The following is a 20340-nucleotide window of genomic DNA, read 5'->3' on the forward strand; positions in this document are numbered from 1 at the left end:
TGTACAGTCAATTAATTATTTTACAGGCACACTGAACAAGGTCAAGTTGCAGCATTAGCAAATAAATACCTTGTGTACCCTGTACACATTTATAGCAACACACTGCAACAAAATTATAGGCATGAAACTTTAAAAATGCTGCATGTCAGGTGAAAAAGCATATTTCTCATACTACAAAAGTGCAGTTAACAAATACACTGACATTTTTTGTCTAGAGTCTGTGTTTCAAAATACATGGGCACAAAAGTGTACAGTTCTGCAGAAACTACTACAATACACTGATTGCATCATTAAAAATTGTTGTGATATATTCCTTTGACATCCTTATTTCTGAGTGCATTTTAGGTCTTAAAAGCTATCAATTGAACCCAATGTCAACTGAAATGTTGTCCGTGCACTTTTTTTTACAATTAAAATATGTTTTACAGCATTGGAAGAGACAATCCAGGGAATTGCAAATGGAAAACTACTACCATGGAATTAGGCAAATATTGACTACAACCAAAGATCCCTGTCCCTTTTTAATCTAACAAGGAACAAACTGAAAATCATGCCTAAAATTTGTTAATCAACAAGTAAATGGACATACTGGCTTCCATTCTGAGTGCAATCCATTCTGGCATCTACTGAAGTGAAAGGTCTAATAAAAACATATTTCTATTGTCACATTATATCATATAATTAAACCTAATATTTCTGTACAAAGTCTAGCATAATAAAGAACAATGAACAGATTCAACAATTTTTCATAAGGAATGTCTGGAGTGGCTTATTTATTACAGTGGTTGCAAAAGAAATGGAACGCATTAAAAAAAAGAAAGCTTGAGTGAGGAATTTTGTCATTCTAATATACAGCCTGATTTGTTTAAAACCAGGTAAGGATATTTAGTTCTCATTGTTAAGATTTGAGGTAGCCGTATATGTTTAAGAGGTTTTAGAAATATTTACTGAAACTTGCATTTAAAATAAACATCAAAGGGCGAAAAAGAGCTCCTTTTCATTTACATAAATAACAGCTGACATATTCAGGAACAACCTATTTAGGACAAAAAGATGTTCCTGTTATATATTATGGTTATGCAATTTTCATGTACAGTTCCTTGGATATATTTGCCACGAAACATAATTTCATTGCACAGTACATGCTATGCATTTAGTTCACAGACTACACAATAAGCTGCATTCTGTATATATCTGTATCTAAATGGGGAATTAAATGAACTAATGATAGTGGAAGCCTCTGTTTCTCTTGATTTGTGGTTAATAAAATGTAGTTTGTAAGAATTTACAATACATCATTCTTGGTATATAAAGATTATGTCTTTCTGTATTTTTTGGATAGACGACTATCAGAATCCCATCTTCAAATATTAAATTCCGTATAATACATTATACATTCAGTAAATACAAATACATTGACTCTGCAAATGTATATTGAAGGCACATTCATTCTCAACAAAGAGCAAACATCAGTATGTGACCAACACTTCCATCTCAGTTGGCAAAATATATATATAAACAAAGATACTTACATTATGGTAAATCTATGTTTAAAAACATTAGTTAAAAAAAATGCTGGAAGCAATTTATTAATATGATAATATGAACAGCCATAGTATAATTGTTGCCAGTCCGTGTTCATTCCAGGAAACATTTAGGTTTGCTTCTCAGTAATTCCTTCCAAAAAATGTTGAGATTGCCACAAGAATCAAGTGGCTACAAGCTGCTATCCTGTAAGAGAGGTTCGTTGTCCTCATCACTCTCAGGGGCAGAGTTATTACATTGGGAGCCACTGACTGGCCCTGACACAACCCGTGTGCTGCAGGTCTTTATTGCTAGATTGTGCTGCTCAGGAATGAAGATGGCTACCATCAGAGCCAGAAGAACAGTACAGGCTCCGAACAAGAAGGGAGGCCCTGGAATGACTGAACTCTGAAAGGAAAAAGAAGGTAGTAATGATGTCAAATACTCTTCCACCAACTGCAAGAAAGTGATTTCATATAGAAAACTATAAAGAAGTATAAGGCACCTGCACAAATACAGCCCCCATATATATGTTCACATTTAAGCTGCTCTTTTATTTTAATTACGCACACACACACACAGGTGCTGGTCATAAAATTAGAATATCATGAAAAAGTTGATTTATTTCAGTAGGTCAATTCAATAACTGAAAAGCATGAACATGTACAGCACTCAATACTCAGTTGTGGCTCCTTTTGCCTGAATTACTGCAGCAATATGGCGTGGCATGGAATCGATCAGTCTGATTGCTCTGATAGTGGCCTTCAGCTCAGGCAAGTTTGCTGGCCAATTAAGAACAGGGATACCATGGACCTTAAACCAGGTACTGGTAGCTTTGGCACTGTGTGCAGGTGCCAAGTCCTGTTGGATAATGAAAACTGCATATCCAAAAAGTTGGTAATCAGCAGGAAGCACGAAGTTCTCTAAAACTTCCTGGCAGACGGCTGCATTGACCTTGGACTTCCAAAGACACATCGGACCAACACCAGCAGATGACATGGCACCCCAAACCATCACTGACTGTGGAAATTTTACACTGGACCTCAAACAACTTGGATTCTGTGCCTCTCCTCTCTTCTTCCAGACTCTCAGACCTTGATTTCCAAAGGAAATGCAAAATTTAATTTCATCAGAGAACATAACTTTTGACCACTCAGCAGCAGTCCAGTCCTTTTTGGAAGCAAGACGCTTCTGACGCAGTCTCTTGTTCTAGAGTGGCTTGACATAAGGAATGCGACAGCTGAAACCCATGTCTTGCACACGTCTGTGTGTGGTGGTTCATAAAGCACTGACTTCAGCTGCAGTCCGGTCTTTATGAATCTCGCCCACATTTTTGAACGGATTTTGTTTCACCATCCTCTCCAGGGTGTGGTTATCCCTATTGCTTGTACACCTTTTTCTCCCACATCTTTTCCTTTCCTTCGCCCCTCTATTAATGTGCTTGGACACAGAGCTCTGTGAACAGCCAGCCTCTTTAGCAATGACCTTTTGTGTCTTGTCCTGCTTATGTAAGGTGTCAATGGTCATCTTTTGGACAACTATCAAGTCAGCAGTCTTCCCCATGATTGTGTAGCCTACAGAACTAGACTGAGAGACCATTTAAAGGCCTTTGCAGGTATTTTGAGTTAATTAGCTGATTAGAGGGTGGCACCAGGTGTTTTCAATATTGAACCTTTTCACAGTATTCTAATTTTATAACCAGCACACACACACACACACACACCTGTATCATTCAATATCATTCTGGCACTGAACCAGTATGCTTTTTGTCAGTACTAAATTATCAAACTTGCAATTGCAACATTCATTACTAATGTTCTATTCTTGTTAATGACAACTGCAATAGCTGCAAAAGTTAAAGTTTTAACTTCAAAATTCCAGACTGAATGCACATGGACTCAAACCAAATATGGGTTACAGTGAATGACTATGGTGAAAATTAGACAAACCTCATCACTAACATCAGCTGAGGCTGGGTCATTAGCCACTGGTACCACTGGAATCTCATTTAGTTCCACATTAAATAGAAAGAATATAAATCCAAAAAGAGCTGGACCAAGACCATTGCACAGGCCCCTAATCCCTGTTATCATTCCCTGGACTGCACCTGCACAAGAAAACACAAGATGCCTTAAGGTTTTAGAAAATTAAAGTAAGCTTTTTCCCAGTCTTGAGTTTTTCAGTTAAGTGTACTATAGATAAATATTATGGACTTTTTCTGTGCTTGATTTTTCGACACTTTACTTGTACTAGATGAGAAAGAAACTTTCAGCAAAACTCTAACCTTACCATAAAGGAAGGACCACAAGATACTAGAGATCTATAGGAGATAAGTTAGATTAAACGTACCCTTGTATACTCTCAGAAAAAAGGTACAGTACAAACAGTGTAAATGTAAATTTATGGGTACAACAGTGGTTTTGAAGTGCAGTTGTGTTCCCTAAAAGTACATAACACTCATTTCTCCAGAAGGAGATGTAAACATTCATTATAGAACTATGTAAAATAAAATTCCTTGAAATTAAATCAGGTATATGAAATCTACACAACTGAAAAAGCTATAATTATAAAAATCTGTAAATATGGTAGAGTTGAAGGTACAGAATTTGTACCCTTGAGGTTACCACCACAGTAAAAGCTACCACCACAGTGACAGTTTTTCTGACAAAATATTGTGATTTTCAATTACTGTCTGAGAAACTGCCCCAAAAAGAAAAAAAAATTCTTTTGATTTAGGTAAATGACTAATGTAATGGTGTCTGGCTAAGCTGTAGGTCATTTTGACCTTTAATATCGTGCCCTGGTGTAATCTTACCCTGTTGGTCATGGTCAGTGCAGCGGGAAACCAAGGCACTCACTGCAGGGAAGGTGATACTGGACATAGCAGCCACAGTGCCCGCTGCCCACATCATCCTACAAATATTTGTCACAGAAATGTGAGTTATTTTAAATCAATGTCGTCATGTAACCATAAACTGTGTCTCAAATCATGACAATGCTACAGTTCTCTCAAACAAAGTGTAGAAGTGAAAGGTCACTTCCTGAAATCAGACTTTACACAAGGCTGGTGTGAATAATTCAAATGTTTGTTCATTAGGCTGGTATTCACTTGTTTATTTAATTTAGTGTTCTATTAAACTTTTAGGCCCCAATAAAAATGATTACTTAATGAATTGAATGTCCTTGGTCTTTTGGAAAATTTTATTTAAAAAAAAAAAAAAAAAGAAAAAAAAAAAAAAAAAAAAATATATATATATATATATATATAATAATAATAAAAAATAAAATAAAAAAACAATGAGAAAATGCTAATTACATACACAAGATATTAGGTATTAGGAAAGGTTTACTGAAGTCTAACAGAGCCAAAATTTAGAAACAGATCACTCACAATCGTCAACATACTGAAGCAAAAAATTTTGAATAAATTAGGTATGTAATAAAATGATAAACAACATTTCAATAAAATAAATAAAACATTCATATGTTTGACCTTAACTGTTGAACAATGTTAAGTGCATTTCAGTGTCAGGGCTGGTCCTACCTGGAATCTCGGGGCACAAGGCAGGAACTATAAAATGCTTTTGTCTCAGCCTTACTAGTAACTAAACAAAAATGTAAATATATCATATCTGGGAACAAACATTACATACCATGGTTCTGACCCAAAGCCATACCAAGCCAGCTGGAACAGCTGAAATCCAAGTCCGAGTAACACTGTATTCTTATTTCCAATTTTCCTCATGAGCATACTTAGAAGCAAAGTCTGAAAGAAAAAGGTTTGTTGTTTGACTGTGTACTCCAAATACATTTTTAAAAAAATCACCATTTCATAATTTGTACTTGAGGGCCCTGGGATAAATAGTTTAACATAGTTTAGTTTCCCAGCCTTTAGAAGCTCATTGCCTCCAATCTGACTAATCAGTGCGTTAATGGCAATTTTATAAGTAGTGCACAGGGTGTGTTAAATTCGAAGACCCTGTCCGCATGAATTTGGATATTTCTGAAAATATTTACTTATTTGATTTGGCCTCCCATCCAAATGAAAATACAGCAATAACGCAGTTACCACATATCAACCTGCGTATGTCTGTTTTTGTGTTACTAACTGAGCAGCAGTTACGGAATGCATTTATATTTTCTTATTTGCAGGTCTGGAAAATTCCATTGCACCTTAAAATTGCAGTTAATAAAGTTTGGGAAAAATTGCTTGTAGTTATTTCTGTATTAACAAAATGCATCTAAATCACTTTTTAATTATAATCACCCCTTATTTGCATCCAGTATATTAATAACTCTTTTATCATTTTGTGCTGGTGAATGGTGACAGCAACAACCAAAGAAGAATGAGGATTAAAAAAAAATGAAAACCTGAGTAATAGTAAGAGCTAATAATATCACAAATCTAGGCAACAATACTCTACCTGTGCTACAATAGAAAGGATCCCGACCATTGCTATAAATGCTGCAATAGCTGCTGGTGAGAAGTTAATGACCTGAAAGTGCAAAAAACATCAGAATATCCCATGTAAAAATCCTTCAAAATCTATAGAAAAATAGGCTGGATTTCTAAAATAATAATAAAAAAAACATAAATGTTGTTCACTCAAATATTTGCCTTACATAATCATAAGGTTATTCACCTACAAGGTATTAAGGCTATATTATAATTCTGTACGTTTTTTAACATGTGCGGGCATTATGTGCAGACAGCCACTGCAACACATTTGCATGCAATGTGATAATTTTTTGTAGGTTGCATCTCTCACTGCCTCCAAAACTGTCAGATAATCAAAAGACCTGATCAATTAATTTGCTTGACACAGCCTTCAAAATTTTACTTACCTGTTTTAAGTATAAGAAAAAGCTGGAATACTGTCCTGCTTCTGGGAGGTATGACAGAAACACAGTCACACATATGACTAGAACTGTGGTGTCTTTGCCCACCTTTCTTAGAGACTGCAGAAAAAAGTGGTAAGTATAATAAGTCTTTGAATCTCTGCATTAGGTACATTCCCCATATAGTCCAGACAAATGAACACTAAATATGTTGTACACTTCTATAAGGCTAAATGAATTAAATGTTAATATAAACTCAACATTACAATAACAAAAAAGTAGAAAATTTAAGGATACTCACACCAAAGGGATCAGCTTGCTCCCAAGAAATAGGAAAACCCCAGGAGGACAGTCTCATTTTGTCTGGTAGAGACTCTGGCACAACCAGGAGCACAAACAGAATGTCAACTACAGCGATGATGGTGGCTACCAGCACAACCAGACTGTCAGAATAAGTGGCAGAGAGGTAGGCTCCTATAGCAGGACTTGTCACTAAACTTGCAGCAAATGTTGCAGATACCTGAGGTCAGAAACCACAAAGATTAACTGTGAGCTCATATAGGTAACTGTAATCAATATAGGTAGTGTATTTATTTTTGAAATTTATTCTCATTTACTGCAAATGAGGATTAAAAACATCATCACAGAAATGTAGTGTAAAACACTTTATTAAAAAAACAAAAGTAACAAAATTAAGATTTCAATGTATTTTCCAGTGTATAATTACAGTTTAAAAAGTAAAGAAAAAAAAGCTACTCATAAAAGAGGCTACTGGTGTGCAAGTTTGCCTTCTTACCAATCCATAGGCTGTGCTTCTTTCATGTTCCTCTGTAATATCTGCTACATATGCAAATATAACAGAGAATGTAACTGAGAACACTCCAGATACTGAAATGAGTGCAAAATACCACCTATGGGAGAACAGAGATACAAGAAAACGGAAGATTTATTTTTTAGAACACATGAAAATTATTTGCTTTGTGATGTTAATAAATACTGGCAGAACAATAAGTAAGACAAGTTTGTTTGATACTTGATATCTATCTATCTCTATACTGGCCAGCCTAAGGCACAACTGTGCAATCATGCCGACTTACCAACATCTTGATATGCCAGTGAGATGGATGGATTATTTCGGCAAAGGAGAAGTGTTCACTAACACAGTTTTAGACAAATGTGTGAACAATACTTTGAAAAAGTATACTAGAAAAAGTCTTAGATCTTTGAAGTCAGCTCATGAAAAGTGGGAGCAAAAACAAAAGTACTGTGTTTATATTTTTATACAGTATATATGTGTGTTTTCAGAATTCAGAATTGAAAGACAGATTAAAAAATTTAACTAAACACAAAATTGTCTTGTGATGTTAATAAAACCTGTAGTGTATTAAAAGAAAAACAAAAAAAACAAAAAAAAAACACTTTTTCTATGTACACAAAGGACCTTTTTCTCTCAAATATTGTTCACAAATTTGTTTAAAACTGATTAGACAGTATGATTACTGCACAGATGCGCCTTAGGCTGGTCAGTATATTATATATATATATATATATATATAAATATATATATATATATATATATATATATATATATATATATATATATATATATATATACATACATACATACATACATACATACATACATATACACACACGAAACTGAAACGCTAAATTGGACAAGCCTGGTGGCCAATCTTCATTAATTGTACATTGCACCAGTAAGAGCAGAGTGTGAAGGTTCCATTAGCAGGGTAAGAGCACAATTTTGCTCAAAATATTGCAATGCACACAACATTACCAGAGTTCAAAAAAGGACAAATTGTTGTGCACGTCTTGCTGGCCCATCTGTGACCAAGACAGCAAGTCTTTGTGATGTATCAATAGCTAATGTGTCCAGGGTAATGTCAGCATACTACCAAGAAGAACGAAACAAATCCAACAGGATTACCTGTGGACGCAAGAGGAAGCTGTCTGAAAGGGATGTCCCGGTGCTAACCCAGATTGTATCCAAAAAAAACCTTAAAACCACGGCTGCCCAAATCAAGGCAGAATTAAATGTGCACCTCAACTCTCCTTTTTCCACCAGAACTGTCCGTCGGGAGCGTCAAAGGGTCAATATACACGGCCGGGCTGCTATAACCAAACCTTTGGTCACTCATGCCAATGCCAAACGTCGGTTTCAATGGTGCAAGGAGCACAAATCTTGGGCTGTGGACAATGTGAAACATGTATTGTTCTCTGATGAGTCCACCTTTACTGTTTTCCCCACATCCGGGAGAGTTACAGTGTGGAGAAGCCCCAAAGAAGTGTACCACCCAGACAGTCGCATGCCCAGAGTGAAGCATGGGGGTGGATCAGTGCTGGTTTGGGCTGCCATATCATGGCATTCCCTTGGCCCAATACTTGTGCTAGATGGGCGCATCACTGCCAAGGACTACTGAACCATTCTGGAGGACCATGGGCATCCAATGGTTCAAACATTGTATCCTGACGGCGGTGCTGTGTATCAGGATGACAATGCACCAATACACACAGCTGGTGAAAGATTGGTTTGATGAACATGAAAGTAAAGTTGAACATCTCCCATGGCCTTCACAGTCACCAGATCTAAATAATATTGAGCCACTTTGGGGTGTTTTGGAGGAGCGAGTCAGGCCACTATCCTGCAAGAAGAATGGCTTAAAATCCCTCTGACCACTGTGCAGGACTTGTATATGTCATTCCCAAGACGAATTGACGCTGTATTGGCCGCAAAAGGAGGCCCCACACCATAATAATAAATTATTGTGGTCTAAAACCAGGTGTTTCAGTTTCACTGTCCAACCCCTGTGTATGTGTGTGTGTATGTATATAGACAGATAAATATCAAGCATCAAACAAACTTTAGACAAACAACAAACAATAGAACTGTAAAACATCCTGAACAAATTCATTCTTTCATTGTCTGTTAACCACTTATCCAGTTCAGGGTCAAATGCATGTGCTAAATACATAAATGTAAGCAGAAGCAATCTCAGCTAAGCTACGTTTTTACACTTTGTCTTCTGCTCAATTTAGCAAAAGTTTTGTGACCCTCATATGGTAACATGGCAAAATAAGCAGTGCTAAGTTGTTGCATACACATGCATATACATCTCTCCAAATTAAGCTAAACTTAACAGAAATAAAAATGAGAAAATTTTAAATACATACATACAGCACTATATTGTATGTATGGGGAAAAACTAGTCATATCTCCCATTTAGAAGAGAGTTGCAGTGGGCAGTAAGCACCATGCAGGGACTCACATGACAATCATGTGATAGCACACAAAGAGCACAGTGTGGGCTGAGCTAACAATTCCTACCATGGACTTATCCTCATCAGCGGGATGGGGGCACAGGTAAAGAACACTGTTAGAAGCAGGAAAGACTTTCTGCCCCATACATCTGACAAGGCACCAATTAAAGGGGCACTCATAAATGACAGCAAACCCTGTCAAAAATAAACAGCAGTGTCAATAAATGGAGCAACTGAATACAATTATATCATTCAATAATTTTGCAAAGACAATATTCACCTTAACCCCTTGAATAAGCCCGTTCATTAGAAACATGTGCTGTGAAAATGTTTCATGTAGCACCTGACAATAAAACAAGACGTGTTATAAAAACAAACATGACCAAAAATGCTAATATACAAAGATGCTAAAAATAAGGGTTTCAATTATAATATGATCTATTGTAACTCATTTTAAAAGTTAATAGTCTTATAAGTTTTTAATAAACATATTAACATTTGTTCAGTAAGCACTAACAACACACACTCAAAATTGTAATTGTGGATTTAGCAGGGATTTACTCCTTGCTGTACTCCAGCATTGTTTCTGTAAATACATAAGGATATTATAACTAGGTATGTGTAAGGTAAATTATTTTTTTTTAGAATTAAACGAGGACAAAATGGGTTTGAATAACAAATTTCTAAATTTGTACATGTTATATCTAGTACTTTACATACTGTCAGCATTGGTGTTGTAAGCAAGCCCCAGGCAAAGAATTCCAAAAAGATGACCACTACTGCATGGGTCACCTTTGCATGACCAATGCTGCGCTGTTGAACAAAAAATATAAAAGGTTAAAATACTGCTTGACCTAAGTTAGTACTACTACAGCCCCTACCTCTAATTCTCAGCAATTTATATTTATGAATACAACATATTAGAATAAGGTACACTACATGCACAATATTAAGTTTATCCAAAAGCCAATTTATATACACATACACACACACACATATATATATATATATATATATATATATATTTTTTTTTTTTTTTTTTTTTTCCACATTGTGTGAAACATTGATAATTAAGGAACAAATAGAAATGCTCCAACATGAATAAGAATGAAACCATTTCACACTGACTTTCATAGAAAATATCCTTTTACAATGAAGATACAATTTTGGGGACACGTGTTTTTAATTGGACAACATATAAAAACTAGTTTAAATTTAGCATAACAGGAGGTACAATATCAGCTTCAATATTTGGGAGCAGAGGAGTGAAGGAACCACATGGTCCTCCTCCCTCAACTTGCCTAACCCCTAACTGCTCCCATGGCTCTTGGGATGGCTGTCTTCCAATAAAGGTGTGTGTGATCACCGCCCCAGTGCAGTAATGAGTGTTTGTTTGTGTGTGTGTGTGTTCACTGCCACAGACAGGTTAAATATAAAAGACACATTTCATTGTAAACAAGGAAAGTCCCATTAGCATACCCATATGATCTAAAGTTTATATATATACATATATATATATATATACACATACATACATACATACATACAAGGAAATATATCTTCTTTTTATATATATATAAAAAGAAGATATTCCCCAACTGATGGAACAAGCTGGTTTCATATTCACCACATTTATATTTATTCAGTGGCATGTAAGCTATACTGTATTATAACCAGTTTTAGGATGTTTCTTTATGTATTTTGTTTTATATATTGTACACTTTTAAGATTTTCAGTTTGTCTGTCATAAGCTTTGGCTTCAGCCAAGACATTGTATTTTCACTCACCACTATACTTGTGGGAAAAAATCTCTAACTTCGATTTTTCTCAATATTCAGAGAAGCTCAGAGTTCAAACAGAGTTTTAAATGATGAAGGGATGTCTATATCTCTGGTGATTGTATTATTACTAGCCAGCTATATGATGTGGTTAGTCACATGACAACTGCATAGCTGGTCAAAGGCTAGGGTCACATGGACTAAAGTTCAGGCCTACATTGTGGGAGCTGTCCATTCTTAAATAAAAATATTTTTAGTTTTAAACTTTCTGCATAATTATGAAATAACTACAAAATAAACTAAATTACATCCTCTGAAACGCTTCAACAGAGAGAAATTGACCAGAGTTGTTCACCATGGTGGTGACAGGAACCATATTAACTTAAATAATTTTACTTTTACACTAAATATTTACAAGTACATTGCCTGATACAGAAGACAGTAAGTTCACACTGATTTTGAGTAGAGTTTAGATAGATTTGCATAATAGTAATATTTTTTAACCATTTTTTTGTGGAAAGAAATATGGAGAATATTGTAATGACAGCATTTTACCCTTTTATTTTTTATTAAAAAATGTTAATAAAAACTTATTAAATTAATTCATTGGTCCTGTCAACAGTAAACAGAAGGCTGCATCATAACTGCATCATAGACAGCACACCCTCAGTTACTATCACTAATGTTAAACAGTCTGGGTCTGTTGCACATTTCTAAATCTAAACAACATGTCAAACATTAAATTATTCAAAAACATAATAAATCAGTGTAGTCCCCTTTAACTTTCATTTGACACATGTCTTAATTATCTGTCCTGGAATAGGGAAAATAGTTCAGTTTTCCTAGAAGTGCAGTTTTGTCATGTATGATTTCCTGAGGAGTATTCCAAATGATATTAGGAACTTACATTTGTTTTTTTTTGTTTTTTTTATTTAAATAAAAAAGACTTGTTCAAATTCATTGGCCATGTAATTAAACATACTATTTGTGGCTTGAAATATAATGTACATTTTTTATATGTTTTAATATTGTTTCTATGCAGTATTCAGTTTTGTTATGAAGTATTGTTTTGGTATTTGTCTTATTAAAATTGCATATTTTCTTTCATCATATTGTGATACTGTGTTTCTTCTACCTCAGAAACTGCTGAAATCATGTGTGTCATATGCTGACTGCAGAAACCTTATTTGCTATAATATTTTACATATTTTCCACTACAATCAACATTATGAGCACCTCCTTGTTCTACACGTACTGTCAATTCTTTCAGATCTACTGAACATACAGGAGCACTTTGTAGTTCTACAATTACAAAGTGTAGTCCATTTGTTGCTCTGCACATTTTATTTATTCCCCTTTTGCTGTTCTTCAATGGTCAGGACCACAAAAGAACCACCACATAGCAAGTATGATTTGAGTGATGGCTCATTCTTAGAGCTGCAGTAACACTGAAATGGTGATAGCATATTATTGCGTTGTGATGGTATAAGTGTGTCAGAAACAGCAGTGCTCCTTGAGTTGTTAACCTCTATATCACTACCTGACTAAGAATATTCCACAAACCAAAAATATCTAGTCAACGGTGTCCTCTGGGTGGCGTCCATTGACAGATGAAAGACAAGAGGACAACCAACACAAAATATGCAGCAACAGATGAGCGACTCTCTTTGACTTTACATCTACAACTGTGGAGCTGAGAATATGGATAGCGAGTGAAGATAAAGAGATGGTCAATATATTATGGCTGATCTGCATTATACTTTTACAGTGTTATTGCATCTCTGGCATGTCGGCAATGTGTCTTGTTCTTTGGAATTGATCATAATTACTGTATTTTTTGTGCTCGTGTTTCCACATATGGCAATTACTATCGTATAGTGTTGTGTGGCTTTAAGTATCACAGTGGTCCTACAGGAATGCTATCTCTCTTCGCTGTATGTGCAATTTCCTTCAGTAGCAATAGGGCTCTTTTACAACTGCTGTTTAACTCCTGTTGAGTGGAACTGTTAGATTAACGCTTCTTAAATATGAAGCATTAAACTCAGCCATCCATTCTTCAGTATCTGTTCGAAACTGAAAGCAAGGTGGAGCGCGACGTAATCACAGAATCTCGACTTGGTGTTGGTAAAACAACAAACCCGCCAATCAGCTTCACTCAAGAAAAGCAGTGTATGTCTATGTCGATGCCTAAAAATAAATGTGAACTGGCTGTCAGCGTTAAATGTCCAGACTGTAATAAATGTTTAAAACACCTGTGAATGATGATAATATTTCTAATAGCTTTCAAAGCTCTATTTTATCCACCGGCCAAAAGCAGGAAGCGGATTAACACTCACAGCAGCAGAGTCTCTAATGCTTTTGACAAGCATGACGGCGTTGGTCTCTTCCTTTCGATGCTCCTGGATAATCTCACATCTAGCTACATTCGTCTATGAAAAAATCCATCGTGTGCAATCCGAATAATCGTTCCGATTTCAGTCTAAAACAGCAGAGCATCAATACTACTTTCCGCCTCCCGTCACTTCGACTCCAAAGTTGCCATACTTCAGAGATACGCTTCCGTTCCCAAAAATAGACTTTTCAAAATAAAAGTTACAGCGTTGTTTTATTCTACGCTGCATGCCCAATAATAATAATAATAATAATAATAACAATAATAATAAATTAGCTCAGTCTAACATTCCACTATAATAATTTCATCAGCTGAGGTAATTTAGTTGGGTTTTGGAGTAAAATTAATTCTACAGTTTAACTCTTTTGCTCTGTTAAGTGGCGAGGACTAGAAAAGGGCATAGTCACACTTATCACCAAAACGTATTTTTGTTCACACTTTAAATCCGCTGACTGTTTTCCAAAGTTTATTTATATATTAGTGTAATAAATAATTGTGATATTAAAAGTGCTTTTGGCCATTATATTTCATAACTTCTTTAACGTAATAGTAAAATAAGAAGAACATTCATTTTCTGTCCAATTAAATTTCTCGGTGGGCCCGAGCCTACCCAGAATAACTAGGCGCAAGGCAGGAGCTCACCCTGGAGGGGGCGCCAGTCTTTCACACGGCGACCCACACTCACACGTGTGAACACTTTAAGCCAACCCACCTATCCATGTGTGTTTTTGGACCGTGGGGAGAAACCGAAGCACTTGGAGAAAACCCACATGTATGGAGCTATATTAGGGTCAAAAGTTTTGTTCATTTGAAAAAACTCTGAAACTGAAAGTTCAAATTTTGAGGCACATGAAAAAATACATAAGTGAAAAATTAAAATAAGTGCAGGATGTTTTTTTCAGTTTAAATAGAATTTTGATTCAATTACTTTTTTAAATAAATCATTTATTTTCAATTTTCACGTTCCTATATATTTTGTTATGACGTCTTATATTTTTCAATGGCAGATTTTTTATTTTCAAATTCAAATCTTAAATTTTCACTTGCAGATTATTTTTTTTCCAGTTTCGGATACTTTTTTTCAGTTTCTGAACCTTTTTTTTTTTTTTTTCAGATTTAGACTTTTGACCATTTTCTCGCATGGGAAGCGGGACATCAGCGGAGAGGGACATGGTTTAACGACTGACATCATACCAATGAAGGCAGAGGAGCTTCCTCAGTGTTGTCAATGAGACCTATCACTGAACACTCATGTTATATACAATATTCAGTGTAAAACATTGACTTTAGTGACAAAGTCCTTTATAGTGAGCTCTTTTAGACAACATTTGGCACCTATTGCAGTAAAAGAGCTATAAACTCTGTCAGAGTGCACAGTTCCACAGCCATACTTTAGTTTCCCAGCACTTTGCTGGCAATGGTGTCTGGAAACGGAGAACAACTCCTTACAGAAAGTCAACCAGAGCAGGACTCAAACCCACAACGCCAGGTCCCTGGAGCTAAGTGACACCAACACTACCTGCTATTGCTGCAGTGCCACCATGCCGCCCATGAAGAACATTAAAAAATACATATATAAAAATTAGTTATCTTTGCATCAACAAGGCGTTTTTGCCTGAGAAACTATTGGAAAATTGCAGTCTGGACTCTTTGTGTTGTTGTGTTACACCTGCCACTGAGGGCCAGATGAATGACTTTTAGATCAACCTCTTTATTTACCCCCATCAGCTCCCAACTAACTCGTCCCCACAACATTGGGAATTAAACAATTTTTCAATAAAACATTTATTTTAACGTTCAAATAACATTCTAATGATGTCTGTCATTTCAAATAATATTCCTATAATGCTGAATGCTAATAAAAGCATAACATTTTAACTGAAACCTATTGTCAGGGATATGTTACCTAATAACAAAGGAAAAAAAATTACAGCAACATTTTGAAAAAAAGTTTGTGGATGTTGAGACCTGAGACAATTTTTTTTTCTTTTCTTTTAATGTTCCTGTAATCTTTAAGAAAGTTAGAGCATTTTGCCTGCAACATTCTGCTAATGTTTTGAAGAGGTTGTGCAGTTTTATAAAACCTTCTCACATGTTGCATTTTAACAAATAAAACCATTCTCTAAGCAACATTCAGAAAAGATATATGGATTTTATTGGTTCCTGTGATGACAGAATGTGTTTCATAAAAAGTACATATGTTAACACAGGAACGTTTGGCTTTCAACATTCAAAGGATGTTTTTTGAGTTTTTTATGTAACAGACTATAGAATGTTCTTTTATGAAATGTTCCCACAATGTTACATGATATTAAAAGATGAGTATTCTTGCAACATTCAGTTTTATGGATGTTATAAAACATGATTATAAAGCATTACTTTTGGGTAAAATGTTTATTCCTAACACCTGAATTATACAATATTAGGAATATTCAGTCACAGTAACATTTTGTAAAGGCAGTATTCATAATAGAGATATTTTTTTTATATTTATCTATTTCTTTGATATTTTCTTACTCCTTAATTTCATATATTAATTTTGCCAGAAAAAAACTTTCTTTATAGGGTCTATATTTGTAATAACAGGATAGAGAAATAGAGAAACAGAGAGCCCTGGTTCTCTCAGCTGAGGAAGGTTTAAAAAATGTCAATGAAAGCAGTCATAATAATTTTGTTATTTGTTATTTATTTATTTAAATAACAGTGACAATACACATTAATCAACATCATAATTCCATAATGTAAATTTGCCAGATTTAGCAGAATGTTTAATTTTCAATTATCAACCCTTTTACTTCACCTGGAAGAGAATTCCAGTCATATGAGATGAGAAGGCAGCCTGGCCAAAAACATTTTTTATTAGTGGTATAGTGCAGTACACGTAGTCTACTGCTTTACACACATTTTCTTCTGGGGCTGGAAGCACCAAACCATTTAAAAGGTTTAAATCCAGTTTTGAGTTTGAAAACGTAACCAGATTTTCCCAACTTAAAAAAAAACATACTTAGCAAATATATTAGAATTATGGTGACAATACGACTTGTCTAAAACTTTCAAGGCTTGTTTATATACAGTCAGCTTAATATTACATATTGACTTACATGTTTGTGTCCAATTTGTTTGGCAATAAGTAATATTTGGTAGAATCGTGGTATTCATGTACAATTTTACTGCCTCTGTAGTTAAATTATTTCTAATAAATTTAAAATGTCACCCTAGTAACAACGTTCTTTTCATGCTTTTTAAAAGACAATTGTGAATCTAGCACAACACCAAGATATTTGAATTCTGGAATTACCTTAAGCTTCTGTCCTTGTACTATTACATCTAGGTCTATGTCAGAGTCAGCCTTTTTCGTTAGAAAAAAAAAACATACAAAAAGATTTTAACAACATTAATATGTAGACAAGATGTGTTAAAATGTATTTATTTGTTTAGTAAAATATTGTGATTTACTGTGTCAAATGCTTATTCAAAACAAGAAAAACTGCACCAACAACAGACCACCCGTGTCCATTTTTGCTATAATAATTTCTGCAAAGAACAACAAAAAAAAAACAGCAGTTTTGTGGTTTCCGTGGAATGGTACTTCCTAAATCCAAACTGCAAAAGATAGAGAGTCACTGAACTATTATGAATATGTAATGTCAGTTTTTCAGCACCCCATTTTTCTGCAACTTTGGACAGGACAGGAAGGATGCATGTGGGTGTGTAGTTGTTAACATCTATTTGTCTCCCTGACTTGAGGATGGGTGTAATTACAGCATGCCTCCAAATTGTAGGAAAAACTCCCTGTTCAATTGACTGATTAATATCCCTCATTAAGGGACCCAAGAATACATCTTTATTATGTTTATGAAAAGAAATCCAATCCATATATTTCTTTAGTCTGGGTGTTCTTCAAGGAACTAATGATCATATCTACTACTGATTCAGAAATTTCTCTAAACGAGAACGTCTGTAACAGAACATTAATTGATTGTAGTACATTATATTGCTCCACTAAACTAAAGGTTTCTGTGAGGCTTTTGACTGAATCCATACCAGGTATCATAAAATGATTTTGAATGTCATTGAAATAACTGTACTGAATTAACATTCAAACCACTTGTTTACATGATAAAACATGTGATCAAAACAAGAGCTGACACAATAATATTTTATCTGTGACATTTTTAAAGTTACTAAAATAAACTTACATTTTTATGGAACCTAACCTAATTTTGTAGGCCCTTATGATTAATAATGCCATTTCAAACTGTTTGTGTTTCTTGCACCTTTAGTCATCCAAGTCATGCTAAGGCCATTACAGCATTTATGCAAGACATGATTTCTTGTCTATATCTTTACAGTCAAAACAGACAGAAGCTTGAAAATGTACCCATCCAGCTTATTACATCTGAATAGTAAAGTCATTCTTGATAATGCTTTCTACAAACAACTGGCTTTGTCTGACTTGCATGCTATATGGATCCGGATTTGCAAAGTACGGTAAGAAATAGGCAGGACTGTGGTGTGTCGAAAGACGTGTGAAAGCACTTGTAACTAAATATCTACAGCACACTTTTCAGTATGTTGTCAGAAAACAGCACTTAAACATACACAATCGACATGCACTTAGTGTTTTCTTCACTATTGCAGCAAAGCTTTTGATTGCTTACCCAAACAAGGGCTTGAACACTGGAAAAAAACCGGGATTAAAAATATGACACTCAACCTACTGAGCAGAACACGTTCTACTCAAATGACTCTTGAAGATTCCTGAGTGTCAATTTCCTTGCAGACTTAGTGTCAGTGGATTCACACAAGCAGTACATTCATGTGTTGGGTTCAGTCAGCCCTATGGAGGACTCATACGCTCCTGAACATACGAAGATGGAACAGGGATCCAATGGTGTGAACTCAAGAGTTCAACTCTCATGTCAGTCAATGTGGCTCTGATTTTGCACAGGCAACTGTTGTTAGGACTTTGACCACTGCAGAGATCCCAGAATGCACCAGCACAGTGTCAGTCCATTCTAGAACCTCCAATGTTGCTGGAATTATGGCCCAAGTTAGAACGCGAGCTGGTAGGATGGTTAAACCTCTTAATAGGCTGATTCAAAATATGACACAGAAGGCTACACATATTTCAGGTAGAGATTTTGCAAGAGCTTTATTGTCATGAGACTATAGATATGAGATGTGATACTCTATTCAGTATGGAAGGAGAATTACTCATTCAGATTAAAACAATGGGTGATGTATAAGACATCTCTTTAGCAAGAAGGCATTAATGAGCCTGATCAACTTATTGTGCCTCCTCTCACTGGTAGTTGGATGTTGCATGGTAGAGACTGAATTTGAGTACTTATTTTTATTCCTTCCATTCCCTGGTGTTATATGAAATACAATGTAGACCATTATTTTGTGAAGTTCAGGGGGAGTATGTAACCATGATGATAATGTTTGGGTATATTTTTATTTTAATTTTGGATTTGAGTGAGGTAGAAGTGAATTTCACTAAAGCCTTAAGATTTAACAAAGAAATGTGGCATAAGAGTATATGGTTTCTTTTGTTGGTTCCTACCATTGGTTGTAGGTGGGGCATTAATTAGTGCAGCGCAGAGCCTATATATTGCGCCTTTTCCCGGGCTTTCCTCAAATGCATAGTGTATGCTGAACAGGTAGGCAGGAATTTTAACTCGCTCCCCTTAATAAAAGGGTTATTTAAGTTCTAAAGCTACGGATCCCCTAAAGGGACTGGGGGAAAAATAAAAAAAGACTATTGATTTTGCGATCCCTCGCAAACACAATTGCGTTCCCTCGCAAGTACTTTGTGGGCTCCGTAGTACTGTGCTTGCTGTTGATTATGTGCTTGCTGTGCGTGTCAGATGAACTATGGACCAGCTCGTTGAATTTTACTTTGATCTTGGACTGAAATATAAAGACATAGCATCACTTCTCAGCAGAAAATGTGGATATGTTATTGGGGAGCGCCAACTGAAACGGTTGTTGCTGTGTTGTTAATTGCTATGAAATGAAGATGAGCAAATTTAAAGTGCAAGCGCATGGACAAAGGTTGCGTGAACAGTAGAGATACAGACAATAAACACAGTTTCCAAACAGTGGGAGAGAATGGAGCGAGAACGCCTGAATAAATGTGTAGCTATTGGTAGTGTATTGGAGTAATGTGTGCATGTGTGTAAAAGTCAGTTCTGATAGAAAATGGTATCCTGTTTTTACTGCAGCTTTAAAAAATCTGAATTCCCACATAAAACGAAATGCATGGTGTAGCGACCGGATCTAGCTCCAAAGCCGTTTCTGGAGTCAGCGCTCTGAGCCATGTCTCTGTAAAAATCAGTCCGCAACGTGCCCTGAGATCTCTGTGTGCTGAGCCATCTTGTTATTGAATGACTGGACTTTTGCGAGAGACTTTGCTTGGTAAAGGTTTATCGTTAAGATTCATAGCTTGACCCCTACCCCTACCCTACCTCGTGTGTTCAGGTATAATTGTTATACATTAAAGTATATTTTAGAATTGTTATA

The 20340-nt window shown here is 35.5% G+C and overlaps 1 protein-coding gene across 1 annotated transcript; it reads right to left on the reverse strand.

Annotated features, from left to right (window-relative positions):
* Positions 1 to 7: 7 nt before the first annotated feature.
* mfsd14bb (major facilitator superfamily domain containing 14Bb) lies at positions 8 to 13975 on the reverse strand. The gene is made up of 12 exons (XM_066643951.1): positions 13757 to 13975; positions 10363 to 10455; positions 9923 to 9985; positions 9710 to 9837; positions 7160 to 7274; positions 6665 to 6883; positions 6370 to 6483; positions 5949 to 6020; positions 5178 to 5290; positions 4340 to 4437; positions 3474 to 3631; positions 8 to 1932 (listed from the first exon to the last, which is right to left on the reverse strand). The coding sequence occupies exons 1-12, from the start codon at positions 13787 to 13789 to the stop codon at positions 1717 to 1719; spliced, it is 1422 nt and encodes a 473-aa protein (XP_066500048.1). The 5' UTR covers positions 13790 to 13975; the 3' UTR covers positions 8 to 1716.
* Between the last annotated feature and the right edge of the window lie 6365 nt (positions 13976 to 20340).

This window comes from Hoplias malabaricus, chromosome 14, assembly GCF_029633855.1.
Source record: "Hoplias malabaricus isolate fHopMal1 chromosome 14, fHopMal1.hap1, whole genome shotgun sequence".
In the NCBI taxonomy this organism is placed as follows: domain Eukaryota; kingdom Metazoa; phylum Chordata; class Actinopteri; order Characiformes; family Erythrinidae; genus Hoplias; species Hoplias malabaricus.